This window comes from Toxorhynchites rutilus, chromosome 3 (assembly GCF_029784135.1).
Source record: "Toxorhynchites rutilus septentrionalis strain SRP chromosome 3, ASM2978413v1, whole genome shotgun sequence".
NCBI classification, from domain to species: Eukaryota; Metazoa; Arthropoda; class Insecta; order Diptera; family Culicidae; genus Toxorhynchites; species Toxorhynchites rutilus.
This window is the reverse complement of record NC_073746.1, coordinates 32,858,905-32,882,077: the sequence shown is the minus strand read 5'-3', so window position 1 is coordinate 32,882,077 and position 23,173 is coordinate 32,858,905. Positions and strand designations below refer to the sequence as shown.

At 38.2% G+C, this 23,173-nt stretch overlaps 1 protein-coding gene across 1 annotated transcript in view; it reads left to right on the top strand.

Annotated features, from left to right (window-relative positions):
* Positions 1-17,086, top strand: part of LOC129773006 (uncharacterized) — a 46,263-nt gene extending 29,177 nt beyond the window's left edge. The window contains exons 2-3 of the mRNA XM_055776553.1: positions 16,711-16,910; positions 16,966-17,086. Coding sequence (XP_055632528.1) covers positions 16,711-16,910; positions 16,966-17,086 — 321 coding nt within the window. The remainder of the gene's footprint in view (positions 1-16,710; positions 16,911-16,965) is intronic.
* The last annotated feature ends 6,087 nt before the right edge of the window (positions 17,087-23,173 follow it).

Below are 23,173 nucleotides of genomic sequence, written 5' to 3'. Positions count from 1 at the left end.
GTAAAATAAAAACAACTTTTGGCATTTTCTTTTTATTCATACTTCGAGCCCAAGCCCGTATGCTCGTACCTTCCTCTTTACCCCGTCCCAATGAGGTACATATAGAGGTGGAGCAATAGGCGAAGTGTATCTGTATTGGGAAGCCAAATATCGTGTCGTAATTATTTGCATTCAATATGGAATGTATATGGAAGAAACGAAACAATGTTGAAAGTACTTACGGTTGCATGATAATTTGAGCTGAAATTCTCATGAAATCATACAACTGGTTATTTTTTAACAGATGACAATTATATCGTGGCTTATTTCGATTACTCATGTGGTAAAAAGATCCAGAGAGCATTCGTATGCTTAGTTCTCGAAGGCAGTAACATTTTCGATGAAATTTTGATTAATTGGCAATTATTATCTCACAACATACACACCGACACTGAGAGCCTTCGAAACATCAACTTCATAACGGTAAAATAATGAAACTTTGTTTGTTTCTATGAACGTGGGGGAGTGAAAATGGCACATGGAAATATCACTTCTGTCCGTCTTTGTCGCTTCCGGGCTCGCGTCTTCCCCACCATGTTTTGCCTTTCGTCGCGGTTAGGAGCCTTCTGAACCTTGTATGTACGCAGGCCCTCCCGCTGCTTGGTCCGCTGGACGAATGAACTTGACAAATTCAGCTTATTGGCGACATCCCGGACCGAACTTCTCGGATCACGTCTAAACTGCTTAACTACGCGCTTGTGATCTTTTTCACTGACGGAGCATCCATTTTTGCCGTTCTTCACCTTCCGGTCGATGGTTAGGTTCTCGTAGTATCGTTTTAATACTCTGCTGACCGTGGATTGGACGATTCCCAGCATCTTACCGATGTCCCGATGTGACAACTCCGGATTCTCGAAATGAGTGCACAGGATTAATTAACGACGCTCTTTTTCATTCGACGACATTTTTCCAAATTTACGAAAAATTGACAGTGAAGCATGGCCAACGTGGTCTATACACTCTAATCTGATTATAAGCGAAAGCTGAAGATAATATTCCTAAAAATTAAATTTCTACAGCGTTTTTTCCGTGATGCAATTTGATGTGACACACCCTTTATTAATTAAAAAAATATTCTAGTATTCCATTTTTTTAAACTCAAAAATCTCCTCGCACTCTTGGCATTCTGCGTTTTATTCTTTCTATTAATGCTTTTCTGCAACAGATGTTTATCGCTGGTTCCATTTGAGATAAGGATATCGTATAACGGAGAGCGCAGATCGAAGCGGTGATACATCCCTACATATTAATCCTACATTATTAGTGTTTGCATGTTTACTCAAATTTTTGTCTACATTACGATCTCGTTGAATTGACGCATAGCCGAACACTCAACACTTTTGAAGAAAATAGACTTCAATATATGTTTACCTCGATCAATGGAAAAAAATCATTATAAAATAAATAAGCAAACAGTTTTTGTAATTTTCCTTATAAAATTCAAAATGCATCAAATTGACGCGTCTCGTAAATCTAGATTTAAAGTCAAGATTGCGATAAAAAAGTTGAAAAATACTCAAAATTCCAAAAAAACAAATCTGACTCAAAAATGTATAAGACTTTAAAAATTTTGATAAGAAAATGAAATGTAGAAAATCGTCCTTTTTTGACGTAGGACTACGTCTAACCGGAAGATATAGGGGGTGAAATGGAAATCTAGGCACTGAACAAGTAGGAAAAAATGCAAGATTTGGAACGCTTATAACTCGAGCATTTCTCAATAAATCGCAAAGGTTTTTTCATCAATTGATAGGAAATATATCTACGCGTCTGTCATAACGAATAACATTTCATTTTTCTTGAGATAAATAATTGAATAATTGTAAAATATCAAGCATTGTCCAAATCCACTATGTGCCCATTTTTGATTGGTCCATTTTGTGCTCCTCAAATCGTATCGACCAAAACGAGCAACCAGAGCAGCAGCGAAATACAATGAAGCACGATTGGAAAGGAAAAAGAAAAAAAATGAACGAAACATTGGTCGCAGTCTCACACATGCGTAATTCTCGAGCCAGCCAGTCAGCTTAAAAATCCCCGCTCCGCTGCCGTAACGATCACATTCTTTGTGTGGACACCGACTGGACAACATCGTTGCTGGACGGGCTGGACGGCGAGGGATCGAGTGCCTTTCTCAAGGCACGAGGGCGGAGGTGGTAGCGCTGGAGTAGAATAGAGTAGAGTTTTCAAAGGGCCTTTCTTAAGGCTAGAGACGAATGAACTGCAAAAGTTTAAAGTCTCTCTAATACAAGACCTTCCTTCCTTCCTTCCATAACGATCATTTTCATTCAAACCGTACACCACTTCAGTTCGCATCACAACACATCAACAAACCGACCCAAGCAGCCATGTCTGGACATGGCAAAGGAGGAGGAGTGAAGGGAAAGGCAAAATCCCGCTCGAACCGTGTTGGTCTGCAATTTCCCGTAGGTGTATTCGACAATTGCTCCGCAAGGGTAGCTAGGCCGAGCGCGTTAATACCAGTGGACCAGTCCACCTAGTCGGCGTTATATAGTTTCGGCCGCCGAAGTGATCGAGTTAGCTGGCAAAGCTGCTCGCGACGATAAGAAAACCCGCATTCAGAACAGACCACATTCGGTTCGGTGAGCATCAAGAAAACACAACAGGCAGTTGCAGCAAGTGGCGAGTGGCAAACGCAATCGCAAAACGGCAGCAGGTAGCAGAAGAAAAAAGCTTGTTCTTTATACAAACTGCTTTGGTGGCAAATCTAGAACAAGACGGCATCAAGGGCGTTCGAAATGGTTTTTTTTCAAAACCACGAGTACTAAGTTTTCTAAAATGGAACCATTCCATAAAACACGGCGCTTTTCAGGGCCATTAAACCTTCTAAAAAAGAGTTTACGAAATACAGTTCAATGCTTTCTAAAACAATATCCCAAATAATAATAAAACACAAATTGATTTTTTCATAATTTGTTTTCCAGTATATGATGAGTATGAGAATTTGGCAGTTGTTCTGAGCTTATTGATGGTTGGAGACTTTCCCGATTATTCAATTTTCACCAATTCTTAACTTGCTTCTAGATTGAAAGTACAGTCGACATTTAGCTAATCGAACGGACCTGTAATGCGACATATTTATTTGGACTTTTTTGTAAACATAGAGTTCGGGGTCCAAATTATGACCCCACATTGAAAGTCGACACTGTACCACTGTCATCGCAAATGTTTAATTACAGGTAAAAATCGCCTCCAATGCGACACCGAGTGGCGCTTCGGCACGTCGCATTGAATGTTATTTACTGTACAACATGTCACAAGCTGGATGGGAAGAAATTTTCCAATTGTGAAAGCTGTGGCGAGTGGCAAACGCAATCGTTAAACAGGAAGGTTTAGGCGAACAATATGGGGATATGGAGTGATAACAAAACAATAAACTCTTTAGATTGAAGATAATTTTGTGATCCTGAAAAGGACCCTTTTTAGCCTGCATGTGGATCCAACAAGCGAACAAATCGTAATGAATGTATTTTTTGCCATCGCTGCCTTTTAACGCTCATTCGCTCGTCACGTTGGACTCGCCCCTTTGGCTGAGTCTGCCGATTTGTCTCTATCCTGTGAGCGTGTACCGCTAAAGTACAAAACGCGCGGATCCGCTGAAAAATATATCATTCTCTTTCAAACCGTAAATCAGGGTGGTTGTATGGCATCGTTTCACATCACATCGCATCAACGGATTGGTGCCGGAGCACCAGTAGTATACCTAATAGCGGTTATAGAATTTCGGCCGCCGGAGTGCTCGAGTTGGCTTGCGAAGCTGCTCACGACAATAAGAAAACCCGGCTACAGATCAGAGCACATTCGGTTCGGTGGCGACAACTAGTTTCAGCGAGTGGAAAACGCAACCGCAAAACGGCAGCAGGTAGACGAAGGAAAAAGTTTGTTTATACAGACTGTTTTGGTGGCAGAACCAGTCACCGTAAAACACGGCGCTTTTCAGGGCCACTAAACCTTTCAAAGAAGAGTTATTAAAAGTTTTTAACAACACCAATGCATTCTAAAGTGACATAATATGACATATAATATAAACTGATTTATTTTGTTTATGCTTGTTCTTGAACTTATTGGTGGTTGGGGTCTTTTAAATTGATCATTCAGTTTTCACAAACCCATGCATGGTTCCCGAATTAAAAGTGGCTCCAAATTACACCACATTGTATGCAGGATGGCATTAACGAATTTTCTCGGTAGCAAGAACTGCTTTCTTTGGTTGATAACTGATGTTGAAAATTGACTGACGTTACATCTGCATTGTATAGAAAAATAACTAAGGAGCAACATGATGTATAGAAAAATAACTAAGGAGCAACATGATGATATATTTCCTGCTGCTCTGTTATTAATTTAAAGGACTTTAATCCGAAGGTCATCCGTCCGTGTATTTACTTTTAGTTTTTCAGAACGCTTTTAGCTCGTTTTATTCTCGACAGATCGTAGAGTTCGTCTCCAAAACCTAAGTTCTTTTCCATTTTTATTTACTTTGTTTGCGAGGACTACAAATCTTACAATTCATTCGTCTCCGAAACCACAGTTTAAGGTACGGTAATGTGCTCAATAGTGAAATATATGATAGTGAACGAGCTGATGACCACCTATGCATTCCCTATCACAGCCATCATTTTGATTGTACGATATGTGCATACGCCGAAAGATGCCCGGCGTTGAACATTTAATAAGTACAAAGCCTTCAGAAAAAAATCCAGAATCAAGTTTGTAAAAAAACGCAAAAACACAACACCAAAGGTTCTTTTCAGAACCCCAACATGTTCATAAAGAGTAAACAGTAAACTAATCTATTTTTCAGGTAGATAGGTAGGTATTCACGTAGGAGAAGAAAATCAAACAATATATTTAAAAAATATATTTAGCAAAAGCTGTCCCCTTTGTATAGTCCTACGTCACTCTGGTTATGTCCTCGACATTACCCACTCGTCTTTTTTCACTTACAAATATCATTTTACAAATTTTGAAACAAAAAAATTCTTTGCAAACACATTTTTTAGAAAATTATAATTTTTTTTCTCAAAAACATGTTTCATTTAAATTCATAAAAAATATGAATAGCTCATACAATTACCAATAAATTATCCATACATCGGTAGAAAGGCATGTCTACAGGAAAAAAGTTATATTTACAACAAGCTTTTCATATTTTCTTTGTAATATTATCATTAACATTTTGACATTTTAACATTAACATTTTTTGTATGTAAATAATCGTGATTGACATATTTTGCAAACATTTTTCTATTTAGAAACATGTCAAAAACATGCCAAACGGAAGAATTTAAGCACAAAAATGTTACAATTTCTAAAAAGCAAAAAGTAAAATGTAATTTCTAAGAGTTTTCAAACGCATATTAAAGTTAAACAATTTGGCGATTAAAATGGGGAAGTTTTTTCGATTGCACTAACCACTAGTTTTCCTCCCCGACGCAACGAGCAATCTTTTGCCAACAATTCGGCGTTAGCTCACAATGTGAGTCGATGCGTATCACGAGTTATTCTCCATTTTTCGGACAAACCGCCATTTATAAGTTGGCAGAATCAATGAAGGGATGATCTTGGAAGATGGTTTCACTCCACTATCTCCAAAATTCAATCAATTCGGGCTCAATTCACGTCTTTATCGTGTAGTTCTGGCTACTATCAATTTATGTAATTGTAGTCCAGGATGTCATAACATCGAGTATGTTGTTTGGTGATGTAGAAAATGCAAAAAAAGAATTCAACTGGCTGCTGATTTAGAAGATCGAAAGGGTATACTCACGCATATCAGATTATGATAGCTTGAGTAGTTGCGATCTTAATATTATACTCCTCATATATGTCTATATATGGCCCGCTCGAATACACTTGCTCATTCTCATTTCCCTTTCCTATACATAAGCAGAACATAGCACCCAATAAGATCGGTTCAGCAGCTATACGAACTACCCAAGAGAGCACTAATGGTAACAGGATACTCAATATACATCACCTGACTATAAAGTTATTACAACCCCCTATAAACAATGTTCTGGACAACGTGGCAACGAAGGTGAAAATGCTATTTTTATCCATAATACATTTCTGTAGTCATAGATTTATGTGACCTTGGGTTTATATTTATGTAGATCTTAACTATTTAGACGTGTGTTTAAAATTGATAAATGATAAATAGTATTTTTGTATACATTTTTGAACAGAATTTGGTTCCGGATTCTACCACGTTAGCTCATCTAACCCGTAAAGGATACAAGCTCATACAGGAAACTTTTTCAGGACTTCCATTTGATGTATCAAAGGAGAAATAATTACAGATTTTGAGCAAAGAAAAAACTCAATTCAAATGCAATTACTACAAACAATCACAGTTCTAGGTCAAGGTATCATCAGTGCCCCTAGGCCCAGACTCATCAAATTTTTTTAAGGTCTTATAGTTAAATTAGAAATTTTAGTAAAAAATTTAGAAAAAAAAACTTTGACCCTTTTCAAAAAGAAGTCTAATTGTTTCCGACATTTTTCAAATTATTGAAACAAATTTAAATTCAATCCCAAGTTCGAATATTTTTTTTGCAGTGTAATTTCTTTGAAAAATATGTTTTGTAAGAAATCATCAAAAATTTAAACAATTTCCAACATTTTATTCCTTGACCAAAATTGTTAAGGTGTTATAATTTTTAAGTAAGCACTTTTAGTAATTTAATCAACCTTCAACATTTTATTCTTTAACCAACATTATTTTTTTTTTGTCAGTGCAATTTATTTCGAATATCAAGTGCCATTTCTTTAAAAAAAATTGTTGGCTTTTAATAACAAAAGCTTAAACAACTTAAACACTTTATTCTTTTACCAAAACTTTTCAAATATTTTTTTTCAGTGTAAATTATTTCAATTATTTTTAGTGTGATTTCTTAAAAGTATTTGTGGTACATTTGCACGAGAAATTAAACAATTCCTATATTTTATTCTTTGACAAAAATTTCTCAGGTCTCATGCTTTCTTAGCTAGAAATTTTAGTAAAAACATTAAGAAAAAAAACTATGGCCCTTTAAAAAAAAAAGTCTATTTTTTAGGAAAATTTTTTTGTCAGTGTAATTTCTTTAAAAAAATATTTCGGTATTTTTTAACAAAAAATTAAACGATTTTCTACATTTTATTCTTTGACCAAAAAATTTAAGTTCTTTCAGGAAAAAACTTGGGATTTTCCAAAAAGTAGTCTAGTTTAGTTTGGAGAATTCAAGTATGCAAAGTTACTTAAATGACCAAGGTATTTACTCCCATAAAATTTCACAAATTCGTCTATTTTCCCTTTCCAATCGGCATACACATTTACTCACATCAAACACTCTACTATAGCAATCGCATTAATGACACCCTATGAAACGCACATTGAAAAACTGATTCACTTGTAAAAAATGAACAAATGTAACAAGTATTGGAAACACAATAAGCCCAACGTCTCTCTATCGCTGTGATATACCACCATCTTTCGTCATCCATGTCGGAGCCGAATCGAATTCCTTCGCACAAAAATTCCCAATTGACTTGGCCCTTTGCACCCCGGTAATTCATTGGAATAGTTCTTTTCGAACATATTGTCCGCATCGCTTGCTCTGTATGCTCGAGAAAAAATACTGAGACCCTAACCACAGCAACAGTGAGAAACAGGCCAGCAGGAGCTGAAAACTTTACAATTCAAAGAAAATTCTCGGAAGCTCTCTCCTGCCCATATTCACATCAAAGGAAAAATATCTGCTGCGAGGAAATTTATTTTTGATTTCAATATCGGAGTCCTCTGGTGTGCCCGATAGTGCCGGAACAAAATGGCCAGAGGGACTTATTTCTTTTTGTGATGGGATGATGGTTGGTGAGGACTTGTAAAAACTTTCCACGAACGCAATTGCTAGCGAATATCAAAAAGCTTTCATCATGGTTGCCTGATCGAAAATGTCCCCTCCGGGAGGCAGCTTGGCACTCACTCCCCGGTGGCAAAGTTAGAGCAAAGGTTCCGAGAGCAAATCGTTATTGTGCAACGCTAATTCCCGAGAATCAATTTTTGATGACTGCTTTTCAATTTAAAACAAAAAAGAGTGCGACTCAGCGGATGAATATGACACGTTTCATTGATGTTAGTAGTTCATAATTGAGAGTGCACTGGGGAAATCCACACGGTCACTTTCGTTCTTATTTTTTTACATAACGAACTCATAAATGTTATGTTAAAACAACAGGAAATTCTGGACCAGAAATCTGGCATACTTATTAGATCGTGGTGGGAAAGATATATATTCAGAATAATAGTTTTATGCAATTAACAATGTATTATTCATTAATTTTCTCTTTCTTGTTTTCCGAGAGGCATTTCAAACCTTGAATGATTGATAATCCTAACGGAGTATATGGAAAAAATATAATTTTCAAATTTTATTAGTGTTGACAAAATTATTTGATCCACAAAAAAGCGATGGAATGGGAAATGTTAGTGTACTTTCTCACTAAATTAGAGAAATGCTACTCAATGACGCGAAAAACTTTGTCAATAAATAAACACGACAGATGAGCAAACAAGGTGATGATTTTTTTATTGACAAGAATGTTTTGAAAAACACAAAATCGACATTTGAATAAGAGTAAAACATGTTTTGTTGAAATTACCTAGTCAAATTTCGTTGAGGCAGACTAAGTTTCAGAGTTGTTTTTAGTATTTTCCCAACATCGGTGAAAAAATTAATATATTCAATTTCGAGACAAGAACAAAAAAGCTCAAATTTCCTCCATCCACTCGAGTAAATTTTCTATCTGATAACGATAGTCTGCAATCAATTCGTCTTAGCTGCCGATCCTGCAACCGATTTTCCACTCAAGTACCGTCATCAATAGCGTGCAAGTTGTGAAATCAATAGGGAAAAGCGAACCAGGCCACTCGAACCAGCTTCGGAGCATTTTTTCCTCTTCTTCTTCTTCTGGTTTGGTCCATAAAATATTTATCCTCTCAAATATCAGCAGGGTGGCTTCCCGAATCTCAGTTTCTTCATTGAAATTATGTGCGGTTTCCAGAAGGCTACCCAGCTTTTTCTCCTCATAATAATAAAATTGTTTGCACACCCGTGCAGATTGGGAACGGCTAATGCACATTTTTTACGATGGTTTCTTCATTATGTATTACGAGAGAAAATATAGAAAAAAATAAATCCACTCGTATTCAGGAAATTAAATCGTTATCTATTGGGTTGCCCGAAAAGTAATTGCCGATTTTTTCATTACATATAAAATACATTTTTTTGCACATGAAATGAATTTGTTATATCGTCCCGATATTTTTTCTCCATTACATCTACTAGTTTAAGCTTTAAAGTGATGTACCGTCGTTGGGGATGAGAACAGGTTAAAAAAGGAAGTTTTCGAATTGATTGTTTAATAACTATTTTAAGTTGGAGTGGAACGCAATTCTGATTATGTACTACATGAGCTGAAAAGTCCGGGGATTTTTAATGAAAACAATCATTTTTTGGACAAAACTGTATTTATTCCTCAACATAGTTTCCATCGAAGATAACAGCGAGTTTCCAACATTTCGATTCCATTTCTGTAGAACGATCTAAATCTTCGAACCACTCTGCAGACTGTCTTTTGTAAAATGATCCATGCACCACTAGACGTCAAACTTTAATCAATTGACCTATTATCCTAATATTTATTTTTCTGAAAATTTCGCACAGAATATAGTTGTGAAACATTTAATTTGATTGATTAAATCACCTTTTAAAGGTGAAAATAAACTTGAAATTTTTCGTTTTTTAATGGTTTTTATTAATTTTCTGGCAAAAATGCATGATAAACTTGATTGTTTCTATCAACAAAATTGAAGCTTTTTCCCGCAAATTTTGTTCATCTATCGAATGAATGCAACTAAACCGTTCCAAATAGCGTACTTTTTAATTTGGGTCAATTTAAGGCAAAGAATAGGTCTCAAATATGTTGAAAAACTCTTTCATAGTTGAGATTTGAGCTTGATTTCATAGTTGGGAATACATGAATCGTGAGTTGTCTGATGTCATTTATCCCCACTTTAGAAGTTATCTAGACACTCAATGCAGAATGTTCGATAAGGATTTGAAAGAGAATAAAATATTCGGATACCCTTAGAAAATTATCCGAAATATGGCGGAAAAGGTTTCGTATTGCGCTACCGACTAAAGGTGAATCGGAAATACAGAGTGAAGATTAATCGACATTTGCAGTGATCGATCATATTCCAGAGTGGGCAAAGAACTGCACTCAAAAATGAAGGAGGGGATGCGACATCGTAAATTTTGGGTGATTTTTGGAACGCTGTAACTCTGCCATCAAACAATGCATTCGTCAAAGCAATGACTGTATATTGTATAGAACATTTTCAAGCTTTCACAATTGCCCATTTTCATTATTCACAACAACGCGATCGTTATATCATTATTACATTATTATTCATATGGAATAAGTACTCTTCTAAATTAAAGCCGTGAACGTAAATTGATTTCTTGTATCAAATATGTACAATACGAACGTATGCACTTCATAACGATTTCACCGTGAAGTGGCGTTCGTGATAAGGCCCGTATACTATGTGACATCAACACATTTGGGGGTCTTCGTAGCCACTTGGTTACGCGTTCGCTCACCAAGCGATCGATCGTGAGTTCAAACTCAGGGCCCTCAATTGACCATCTTTGTGTTGTTATAGAATAACTACGTCCACGCAACCATCATCAGCGATGGAAATCGATCCACGGTGGAACAAAGATCGATTCATCCGTACAACTGCTCTGCTCTGCATGAAACATCGGGCTGCTGTTCTATAAATAACCCAACAATGATCAATACCAACTGTCTCCGCTGTCCGGTCTGCTGAACAATGGAAGAACAGATAGAATACCCTTACGCCTAAAATGGCTACTACTGTGTAATTTACCATAATGTAATGGAACAGAAAACTTAACGCCTAAATAGCTATCACTAACTACTATGTAATTTACAATTTATAGAAACATAAACATATGTACATGTACACACTTAAAACCCGGCTCTGTTACAGCTAAAATGCTAATGAGCCTTATAAATAAATAAATGGGATAAAAAAAATCAACACATTTTTTGCAAGTGTTTAAAAAAACGGGTACCAAAATTGTATTTAAAGATGATTTTAACAAATTAATTTATTTCTATTCGATTGGCGTTTGCAATCATAATTAGTAAACTCAAGATCAATCTTTGAAGTTGTATAGTTTATCTTCAGATGCGGTTTGTTTCTCACCTGCTCAACTGTACATTGCGTGTTTCTGTGTTGGCAAACCAGATAACCTTTATATCTTCGCTGATGATGACAACAAATATTGTATACTCACAAGTTTTTCCAAATAAAACTCATATGAAACATGTGCTCTGTACTTTGTACTTGCTAGTAATTTCTCTACCATACAAAAAACAATGGGGTACAGCTAGAAAAAATTGATATAGGGTAAATGATCTTGGTTTGTCCAATTTAGGGTTTTTTACGCAACTAGTAAATGCAAATCGATTTTTCTTCATGGAAATAACATATAATCGACACGAGTTTGGGTTTGCCGAAAAGCCCCAAGTCTCTAGTTGCTAATACTACCATAAGGCATTGAAATTATTCAATTTTTTATGTTTTCCTCAGAGAGAAATTATGATCATGGTTTGACCACCTCTGATCATAGTTTGTCCAAAAAATGATCATGGTTTGTCCGGTTTTAAAAATCACTATTCTTAAATGAAAAAATTCAAATTTTCAAGTAGATGTTGCATTTAACATTGCTTGAGTACACTGTCATCATATTGATCCATTCATAATTTAGGCTTTCTTCAGAATATTGCCTTTTAATGGGCATTTTAAAAGTGTTCACCTCAACACATTCAACATTGAAAAACTTTATTTCTGCTATGTGCGAAAGACACAATGAACAAACTGCAGCGCTCCAAGCGGTTGCCATAGAAATCATGTGGACAAAACAATATTAATTAATTGGACAACTCACGATCAGAATTGAGGTCATCGCAAAGCGTTAATTTAATGGTTTAGCTCTGAAAATCTGTTACAAATGGTGTGCAAGCATGATGTTTACAATATTTGTGACTATTATAATCCAGAAAAGGTCAGAATACGTGCCAAATAATCTGGTGATTGATTAAAAGTTAACTCAATTGAAGGGCGCATTGACATCAATAGAAAATGTATTTTATCATCCTTTAACACACGTGAATTCGTTAAAATATACTATAAAACTACTGTAAATCATGGAAAAGACTATTTTACTTCTATGTTTTGAAACATTCGAATACCTGATTTGACAAAGGTGTGCTGTATTAGAGCATTCAAAAAAGTGGACAAACCAAGGAAAGTGAAGTGGAAGGTAAAACGTAATGTCAGAATTGCCGTTCGGACATATCCCGTAAGTTTGAATTTATTTACATAGATGGTATCCAAACAACACTAAACATTGACTACAGTTTCGCCGGCACGGTTGATTGCCGTTATGAACCAGCACAAAAAAAACAAATCTGCAAATTATGCGCCATTGGCGTTACCACGATCAAAGCAATCCCTGAATAAATCATATCACATTAGCCGGGCCAGCTGGCGGAAGCATATGCAAAAAGGTTACTAGGTTACTTTTTTCAACGACAACTGTTTATTTATTATACTGCTTCAAATTCCTTCGATGAAATCAAATGTAACCATACCAACGTAAGTATTAACATAAGCAAATCCAAACCTTTCGTCTTGCCATTCCTCATAAGTCTTTTCTAAATAGTGTAAATTACGAGCCACCTCCACCATCTTGGAACAAACCATGATCGTATTTTCGACTGGACAAACCAAAACCATTTACCTTAAATTGAAGTTAAATGGAGTTAAAATGGAATTTAGGCGCAATTCAGTTATTTCCTTAATTCTTTTAATTAAAAAAAAGAAAAATGTCCACGTGGACAAAAAGGGGTAGGGGTATGAAAATGTCCACACTTGTCCACGGAGAAGGAGGGGTAGTCTAGAATCATGCTTTTTCTGTCCACGTGTTATCGGATGTCAAAACCTCTCTGCAAGTTGAATTTTGAATGTTATATTAGGGCAGGGGTTTTCAGATTTTTCTATGGCAGAGCACTTTTTATAGCAAAATAATTTGACGGAGCACCTGCATTTTTCAATCAATAAAACAAATCTTATTTGCATTGACATTACCCAACTGGAAACAACTCTATTTCGGTTCCGAGTCGCTGTTACACGACATCTGACCCGGAGTAACAATATAAATCTCTATATGCCCAGTAAAATGAAATTAAAGAATTGTTTTTTTCAAGGTGGGTTTTCAGGCGGGAGCATTTGCTATAACTTCGCGGAGCACAAATTTCCCGCGGAGCACCATTTGAAAACCCCTGTATTAGGGGGTTTAAGACTTTTTTTTAAGGCAGAGGATTTTTTATTATAGCAAAATTATAGCAAAAATATTTGATGGAGCACTTGCATTTTTAATCAATGAAACAAATCCTATTTGCATTGACATTACCCAACTGGAAAAAACTCTATCTCGGTTGCGCATCGCAGTTACACTACATCTGACCCGGAGTAAACAAGATAAATCTCTATATGCCCAGTGAAATTAAATTAAAGGATGTTTTTTTCAAGGTTTTGTTGACAACAACAAAATTTTTGAGATAACTGTAGATCTCGACGTGTCATGCAATTTTAAGACATTTGGCATCAAAAAAAATTGATAAACCCGATTTTCGGTGATTTTTCGGTTTCCAAAAAAAGCAAATTTCAACGGAGTGGAGTTCGAATGAGCTAAGTCCCAGAGTTTCGATTTTTGTTAGAAAAATGTTTTTCGAGATGGCAGTAGATCTCGATGTTTCATGCAATTTTAGGACATTTGGCATCAACATTTTTTTTTCTCGAAAACCCCGATTTCCTTTACTTGTGTGATTTTTAGATTTTCAAAAAACTCAAACTTTGATCGCTTTGCGCCACTCTCCCTCAAGTTCGATTAAACTTAATTAAAATTAATTAAACTTTGCATAGGGTGTTTTTTCGAGATGGTGAATATTTTGCATGGGGTAACTTTAAAGGTCGATTTTTCCCATACATTCATTGGCACCCTAATGAGCATGTGACCATTTTATCCACACAATAAAAATATTCGATTCTACATTTTTTTCTTTTTATGAAAAATGTTTTGAATTTTCATAGTAAAAACAAATAACTATCTTGAACAACAACAAGTTGAGCTACAATATTTTTTGAGGGAGTATTCCAGTGTAGAGACGAATTTTTGACGTTTTTTCAAGCTCCGTAAAAATAAAACAAAGAATATTTTTACCGTATATTATATCTTTATTTGTTCATCTATATTTTAGCATCTTTTTTAGCAGTTCATCTATCTTTAAGTGCCATGGCGTACACGATTCCAGTCCTTCTGGTAATCTGAAACAAAAAAATCGAACAGATTCTGAATCAGTAAAGATGCCGCTATCGCATGAACCTCGGACAGGTCAAAAACATCTTTTTGACAAAATAGATTTTTCAAATTTGAAAATCAAAATGCGATTCAAAACGTTTTTTCTCACGTTTCCCGATTTTTTAAAATAGTAAATTCTAAAAATATCATTATTAGAGGTTCATGCGATAGAGAGATGCCTTCAGATTGTATCCATACAAATTCGACACGAATCGATTAAGTAGAACTTGAGATATCGTGTACGACAGTTTGAAAAAAAACTAGTTTCTAGAAAAACGCCTTTGAAAATCATTGCTTTGACCGTAGGAAATTAGATACCGCATCACTAAAATGGCTCTAACTCGGAAAATAATAGGATTTTCGATGAGTCCTTTCTTAGGTATATTCTTGAATGCCTAAACTACAGAAATATGAATGATACAAAAATGTTTTTTTTTTCAAATTTCTAGACTAGAATACTGCCTCAAACACAGGGATTGTAGCGGTATGAAGGCGTAGAAAATTACCATACTTCTTAAGGTTACCACTTTACCCATGCTTCCCCAGATAAAAAAAAAATATTGTAAACAACAAATGAACTATTAACACGTAAAAAAAAACAAATCTAAACTCAGGTCTGGAATAGATTGTAGTTCCCATTCTTCATAATATTCTTGCCTCTACCTCTGAGAAAATCAAACACGAATTCGAACAGGCAAACTGCAGCCAGGATCGTCAAAAGGAATGCATTTACAATCTGCAATTCAAACCCGAGAATAGCAGCGGAAGCATCTGACAACTCGCGTGAGAGATGCAATGAATGGATGTGATTACATTAATATTAAATCCAATTGCTATCGTTATCGGCAGATGCGGATATGAAATTTGATATTTTTCTCGAGCTCCACCTCGCCCCAATGGATTCCACGGGAAGCATCCCAACACGTTGCACACATTCGTTCGATTGCGGCGCAGATGTACCAATCGCTTGCACAAATAGACACTTTGCATATTGAATAATTCGATCATTTCTGGAGAGTGGGGGGGGGGGAAATATCTGTAGTTGAGAGCGTCACGTTTGAGTGTTGCTCTTGCATATTTCAGGAATGTGAAGTAGGTTGGGAATGGTCGTGATTACGCAAAATTCTGGGGAAATGTTCGATTCATTCCTTCGCTTCGCTTTCTGTCTGCAAAGTCCGTAACGTCTCCGGCAATGGACCCAGTTTTATTCACTGAAATAAGAATAAAAAAAACTGAAATTGAATCACGGACACTTCCAGAGTCCGATCTGAAGTCACACCTTAGAAGGGACCAATACCAGACAGCATACTTTCACATAGCGCGCATGTGATAAGGAATGAAAAATTACAAAGTTAAATTCCCATTTGTTTCCATTTGCTCTGTTTTTAATTTCGTTTCTGTCGCTATCACACATGTGCTCCACCTTTTCGCTGTTTGGCGTCTGCACTCGGTGGACCACTATTTCGCTGCATGGCTCCAAAAGGGCTTACGTGAATTCATGAATTCTCAAGGGAAGTGGACATAAGCAAAAAAAATTCACTCCCTTCTCCATCCATCCCGGTCTCATCCGGCAAGTGGCAAAAAAATAACTCAAAGCACGTCCGACTCTTCCTCCCGCTGTGAAGTTAACAGATATATTTTCAAATTATTCAGTACGCTGCAACATCATCTGCCATAAATTCCATAGGGAACGTATGCGCTCCTGTTCTAAGATTCCAATTCGTAGTTGATAGTGCTCACGGGATTTCAAGGCAGTTGCCATCGTTTGATAAATTGTGTAGATTCGCGAAGGGGGAAAAAAACTCGTATGATTTCACAAATTCGATTGTTGTTACTATTAATTATACACAGTGTTTCAGTTAAGTTCCGGGACTCAAGCTATTATCTATAAGAGAGCTTTATTCAAATAACCCCAAGGTTTGGAACAAAAAAATCCGGGAAGGTAGAGTAAGAATTGGTTACTCAGCGTGGAATCGCTCTTTTATATTCCTTATTCCTTAATATTAAGAACGATTAATACGCTTCGAAACGAATGTCGCAATGAAAGAAAAAATCCTAATTCATCCAATAACCGATTGTAAACTTCCAGCTCGCACTCTGTTTGATGGAAACTAATAACTTCCAGTCGAATAGTTAAAATGCTTTCTACTAGCAAATTCCATACCCAACTAAAACAAAAAAGGAAATGAACGAAGAGAAACTTTCCTTCAATAACACCGGACAAGTTGAGCTCCAAGTCCCACCACCGGGCGATATAATCATCAAAGATGCTGTTACACCACCATCACAACCCGCAGCAGCAGAAGCAGTAGCGGGGATTTCGCAAGAAAAAAAAATGGGGGAGCGTGAAAAGTGCGCCAGTGCCAGCGTGAAACTTTTCCGAACATAAATCTTTTCACACCCGCAGCATCATCAAGGGAGTCAAAGGCGCGATTGAGTGGAAGAACGAAAAACGAAGAAAAAACCAACGCAAAGTTTTCCTCCGTAGCGGAATCTATCTGCAAACACTATTAATCGTCTGCAAATGAGTGAGGAAGAAAATTTTCTCATCGGGAGTGCGCTGTTCATCTCTTGTGCGGTTAAGCGTAGGAAAGGGAACTGAGCCGGGCGTGGAAATTGACGCTGCCTGTTGTGAACACTTTTCCGCGAACGTAAGTCGTCTTAAGCTGGCTCTGCTGACGCTTGTCGCGTCTGTTACCGGAATCTTATTTCTTTCTTTGCATGATGGCAATCCCTAAGTCCCAGAATGAGAGGTGCTTTTTGTCTTGAAACCAGTTTGCATTGGTTGGATTTTTTTGCTTCGTAACATTTTATTGCTGAGCTGCGAGAAAGTTGGTAAAGTCATTGCAAACACAATAAACAGGTGAAGTTTTTCTATCCTGTCGCTCGGACATAACATATCTCTATCCAATCGATGAAATAAGACGATCTTTGTGCCTGAGCAGTTTCACTCATTGAAGAATGTTTCATTCTTCTAGACAGTTTCAGCCTAGAAGAATGCAGTGAAGGAACGGTGTTTGCTACGGAACGGGTGATTTCCGATCGCGGCTCCTTGCACACGATGGTACGGTGAAGAAATCCCGGTGGTGGGTCAGCGACACAGGCTGAATCAAATCCTGAATGATACTGGGAATATCCCCAGCTGGGGGCAGCACAATTACTGCAACGGTAACCAGTGGACTGTAGAAAACTTTACTATCCATGTACTCTTCAGTCTTTAAAAAAACTTTTTGTGGCGAGCCTGGCAAACTACACAAAAGTAACATGTGTGTGGCACTTCTATTGTTTTATATTTCGATGTTCACTTTACAGAGTTTGAATGTGAAATGGATTCTTCTAATTTTTTTTCAATTGAAATATTTTTTTTCCCAAAATATATTTTTTATTAAGGCACATGTGGCGTTAGCCTGACGGGGCCGGGAGTCCAATATTTTGACAATTTTTGTCTTACAACTATATTAGTAATATGTAACCGATTACTCGCGGTTGGCTCGAGGTTAGTATTACAAGTGTTTTCGTAATTGTGATGTTGCTGTCTTCAATGATCTGTACCTGTGGCCGACACGGGATACTTCCTATTGGGATGCAGCTGACCATTAATCAGCAACGCCCCCCTAGTCTGTACCCCATATCTAGCGTGGTGCGTCTTTCTCGACTCAAGGAATCCAGGATAGAATGGTCACTAGCCGGCGCATTCATCAGCTCGTGTAGAGTTGTCATGAGCGGTACAACCTTTGGCTCTTGTTGAATGATCAGTGGACTGCACAACCTTCGGCCCGTGCATCTGTAAAGAGTGTGTGTATGTATTGCCGCGACTAAGTAAAAGTTTATCGATCGGATAGGAGGGATATGAAACGGGGACACAACGAAGGAAACATCATTAAACGTTGACATCGGCGTTTCTGAGGAACAGGTATAGATGAAGCAGAAGATCAGGATCCCGGCTACCTAAGATATCCCGGACGGGGATATCCGATTGTCTGCCTTTTGCTCTCAGTGCTCTAGAGAGCTGAGAGCGAGCAGCATGGAACCGGATACACGACCAGACAACATGCTCGATGTCGTGGTAGCCATCGCCACAACCACAAAGATTGTTTGCTGCGAGCCCAATGCGATAGAGATGCGCGTTTAGGTTGTAGTGATTGGACATAAGCCGAGATATCACGCGAATGAAATCACGACCTACATTCAATCCCTTGAACCATGCCCTCGTCGAGACCTTAGGGATAATCGTGTGTAACCAACGACCGAACTCATCACCACTCCACATGCGCTGCCAACTTACGAGCGTATACTGACGAGGAATGTGGAAAAATTCATTATAAGCAATTTGCCTTTCAAAAAGTGTGCCTTCTAAAGCGCCCACCTTAGCTAGCGAGTCCGCTTTCTCATTCCCCGGAATCGAGCAATGAGAGGGAACCCATGCTAAGGTAATCTTGAATAATTTTTCGACCAAAACACTCAATAGATGTCTTATTCTTGTTAGGAAATAAGATGAGCGTTTATCAACTTTCATTGAGCGGATTGCCTCTATTGAGCTGAGACTGTCTGAAAAAATAAAATAATGGTCGATGGGCAGTGTTTCAATGATCCCTAGAGCATAGTATATCGCACCCATTTCTGCGACATACACGGAACAAGGATCTTTGAGATTGAAAGAGGCACTGGAATTTTCATTGAAGATGCCGAAGCCAGTGGACCCGTTTATGTATGAACCGTCAGTAAAGAACATTTTATCAGATCCAACTTTCCCTTATTTTTCCGAAAATATCGACGGAATAACATTGGAGCGTAGGTGATCTGGTATTCCATGGATTTTTTGTCGCATGGACAGATAAAAAATGACAGAGGAATTGCAAAAGTATGGGAAGCAAACTTGGTTGGAGATGCCTGGTGAAGGGAGCACGTCGTGGGTAAGGTACTCATGGTATAAAGACATAAAACTTGACTGAGGAGTCAGCTGGAGTAGATTTTCGAAGTTATCAATCACCAATGGATTCATGATCTTGCAACGGATGAGAAATCTGTAGGATAATTCTGTGAACCGAAGAGTAAGCGGGGGTACTCCTGCCAAAACTTCGAGACTCATCGTATGTGTCGAATGGTTCCCGGAATAAATCGCCACAGAAAACGACTGCAACAGAAACCACCGCTTATAAAATGTGTAGTAGGCTATAAATATTGTGGCGCGGTATTGTATTTCAAAACAAGAATTAACCGGGCAAACGTATCGCCCCAGGCAAACGTAACGCCCCGGGCAGACGTATACCGTCCGACGCTCGCTAGAGCTCGGTCGGACATTGCTAAAGGATCGTATCCTATGTTTCAAACTAACCGGGCAATCAGTGGATCCCAGGTTTGCGTGCGAGACACCGCCGCTTCCGACGGCGGGTCGGCGGTGGACTCGGATTGCGTCATCTTGGCGGCATGGGCCGCCTCGATTCCTTATCCTCGCCAAATGGGGACTTCGTCCCCATTACATTGTCCTCAGAATAAATTTCGAAAAACGAGAACAAGAGAATAAATTTATAATAGAAATGTGAGGCACATGATGTTTTTCCCGCGCCAAATATTTCTAGCCTACTACACTTTTTCTAAGCGGTTGTTTCTGTTGCAGTTGTTTACTGTGGCGATTTATTCCGGTCACCGTGTCGAATGCAAACACCCCATGGCTATACGCAAGCAACGATATTGTATTCTCTCCAGCTTGAGAATATGAATCCTGGCAGCTGATCGGAAGCAAAAACTGCCATATTCTAACACTGACAATATCGTTGTTTTGTACAACTGAATGAGGTCTCCTGGATGGGCACCCCACCATGTTCCGGTTATTGTTTGGAGAAAATTGATTCTTTGCTGGCATTTCTGTTTCAAATACGCAATGTGTCTCCCCCAGGGTGACCGGAATAAATCGCCACAGTAAACAACTGCAACAGAAACAACCGCTTAGAAAAAGTGTAGTAGGCTAGAAATATTTGGCGCGGGAAAAACATCATGTGCCTCACATTTCTATTATAAATTTATTCTCTTGTTCTCGTTTTTCGAAATTTATTCTGAGGACAATGTAATGGGGACGAAGTCCCCATTTGGCGAGGATAAGGAATCGAGGCGGCCCATGCCGCCAAGATGACGCAATCCGAGTCCACCGCCGACCCGCCGTCGGAAGCGGCGGTGTCTCGCACGCAAACCTGGGATCCACTGATTGCCCGGTTAGTTTGAAACATAGGATACGATCCTTTAGCAATGTCCGACCGAGCTCTAGCGAGCGTCGGACGGTATACGTCTGCCCGGGGCGTTACGTTTGCCTGGGGCGATACGTTTGCCCGGTTAATTCTTGTTTTGAAATACAATACCGCGCCACAATATTTATAGCCTACTACACATTTTATAAGCGGTGGTTTCTGTTGCAGTCGTTTTCTGTGGCGATTTATTCCGGGAACCCTCCCCCAGGTACATTCAGAATCAAAATATACCCCCAGGTATTTGAAAAACATAGTGTGTTGGATCGTTTTGCCGGATAGGTAAAGCTGGAATTGGGCGGGTTCGTGCTTCCTAGAAAAAACGACCATTTCAGTTTTCTCCGTAGAGAATTCGATACCCAGCTTGAGAGCCCACGTGAACAGATTGTTCATGGTATCGTGCAACGACTTTTGCAGAGCGACGGGATTAGTACCCGTGATGGAAATAACTCCATCGTCTGCAAGTTGTCTCAGCGTGCAGTCTCTAGTTAGACAATCATCCATATCATTGACGTAAAAACTGTACAAGAGGGGGCTTAGGCAGGAGCCTTGCGGTAGGCCCATAAAACTGTAACGAGAAGATTTTGAGTTGCCATGAGAGAAATTCATGTGCTTTTCTGACAGTAAATTGTACAGGAAATTATTCAGAATTGGCGAAAGTCCACGATTATGAAGTTTCTCTGAGAGAATTTCCATGGAAACTGAATCAAATGCCCCTTTGATATCGAGAAAAACGGAAGCCATTTGTTCTTTGCGAGCAAATGCGATTTGGATTTCAGAAGATAGCAGCGCGAGACAATCATTCGTCCCTTTACCTCGGCGGAAGCCAAACTGCGTATTTGACAGCAAATTGTTAGTTTCGACCCACTTGTCCAAACGAAGTAGAATCATTTTCTCTAACAATTTACGAATACAGGATAACATTGCAATCGGCCTATACGAGTTGTGATCGCAAGCCGGCTTGTTGGGTTTTCGTATGGCTATCACTCTCACTTGTCTCCAGTCATGCGGGACAATATTCAGCTCCAGAAACTTGTTGAACAAGTTCAGCAAACGCTGTTTTGCCAAGTCGGGAAGATTCTTCAACAAGTTGAATTTAATCTTGTCCGACCCCGGAGCTGAATTGTCACATGAGAGGAGGGCAATTGAGAATTCTACCATCGAAAAATTCTCATAATCGCATTGGAGCGGAATATCGCGTACGACGCTTTGTGCAGGAACAGAATCGGGACAAACCTTCCTTGCAAATTTGAAAATCCAACGGTCAGAGTATTCCTCACTTTCATTGGTATGGTTCCAGCCACGCATTCCCCTAGCCGTATTCCAAAGAGTACTCATAGCGGTCTCCCTTGACAAACCATTGACGAACTTTCGCCAATATCCACGCTTTTTTGCTTTAATCAGACCTTTTAGTTTGGCTTCTAGAGCTAGATTTCACATCTGAATTGTGCGTAAAGTTCATTATATATATATATATATTTTTTTTTTATTAAGATATTTTACTCTCGAAGGTTGTTTAAATTGAAATATCCTACTTAGCCTACAAAAGCCTACAAAAATTTAAAAAACACCTAACTAACCAACGCTCGGATGTGCGGGTACTCCAAGAGTGAGACACTCTCAAAGAATGTTTTTACCGAAGCCTCGATTCGATCATGTATGGCTCTGCAATCTGACGCCCTATGCCGCTCACTTATTCTGGTGTCGAAAGGGACCTCAAGGAGCATCCTAAGCAGGTTGTTTTAAACAATCTGCAGTTTTTTCTTATGCGTGGCTGCACATGTACCCCACATTGGCATAGCGTAGTTTACCACCGGGGCGATGATGAATTCAAAAACAGCTGCTTCGTTTCGTCGTGATAAGCATGATCTAAAAAGGAACCAGCGGGTACAATGATTTCAGCAAGATGATACACCTTATTATGAGGTGATCGGTGTGGGAACGAAACAGCAGCTTGTCGTCGATGATGACTCCTAAGTATATCACTTCATTTTTCCAGTCAACGGGTCGGCCAATGGATTCTTCTCGGTAACGCTCTGGTATCTATACCAAAGGGCCTGGCCGGGTAATGGAGTAAAAAGTGTCCCCAAACCAAATCACCAGCTGTATGGCAAATATTGTATAGGATATTAAATAAGAAATTTTGACGGTTTTATTGAACCCCTATGTGGTTTAACATAAGATCTATAATGAAAAACGTACTTTTCCGTTTATTTCACGCCATCCTCAAAAACTTCGAGATAAAAATTTGAAAAAAATACTGAATGTGCATCTCTCTACGGTGTATCAACAAAAATTAAAAAAAAAAATCATAAAAAATTGAAGTACGAAAAAAATATTGAAATTGAAAAAAAAATGGAATTTACAGATTCAGTA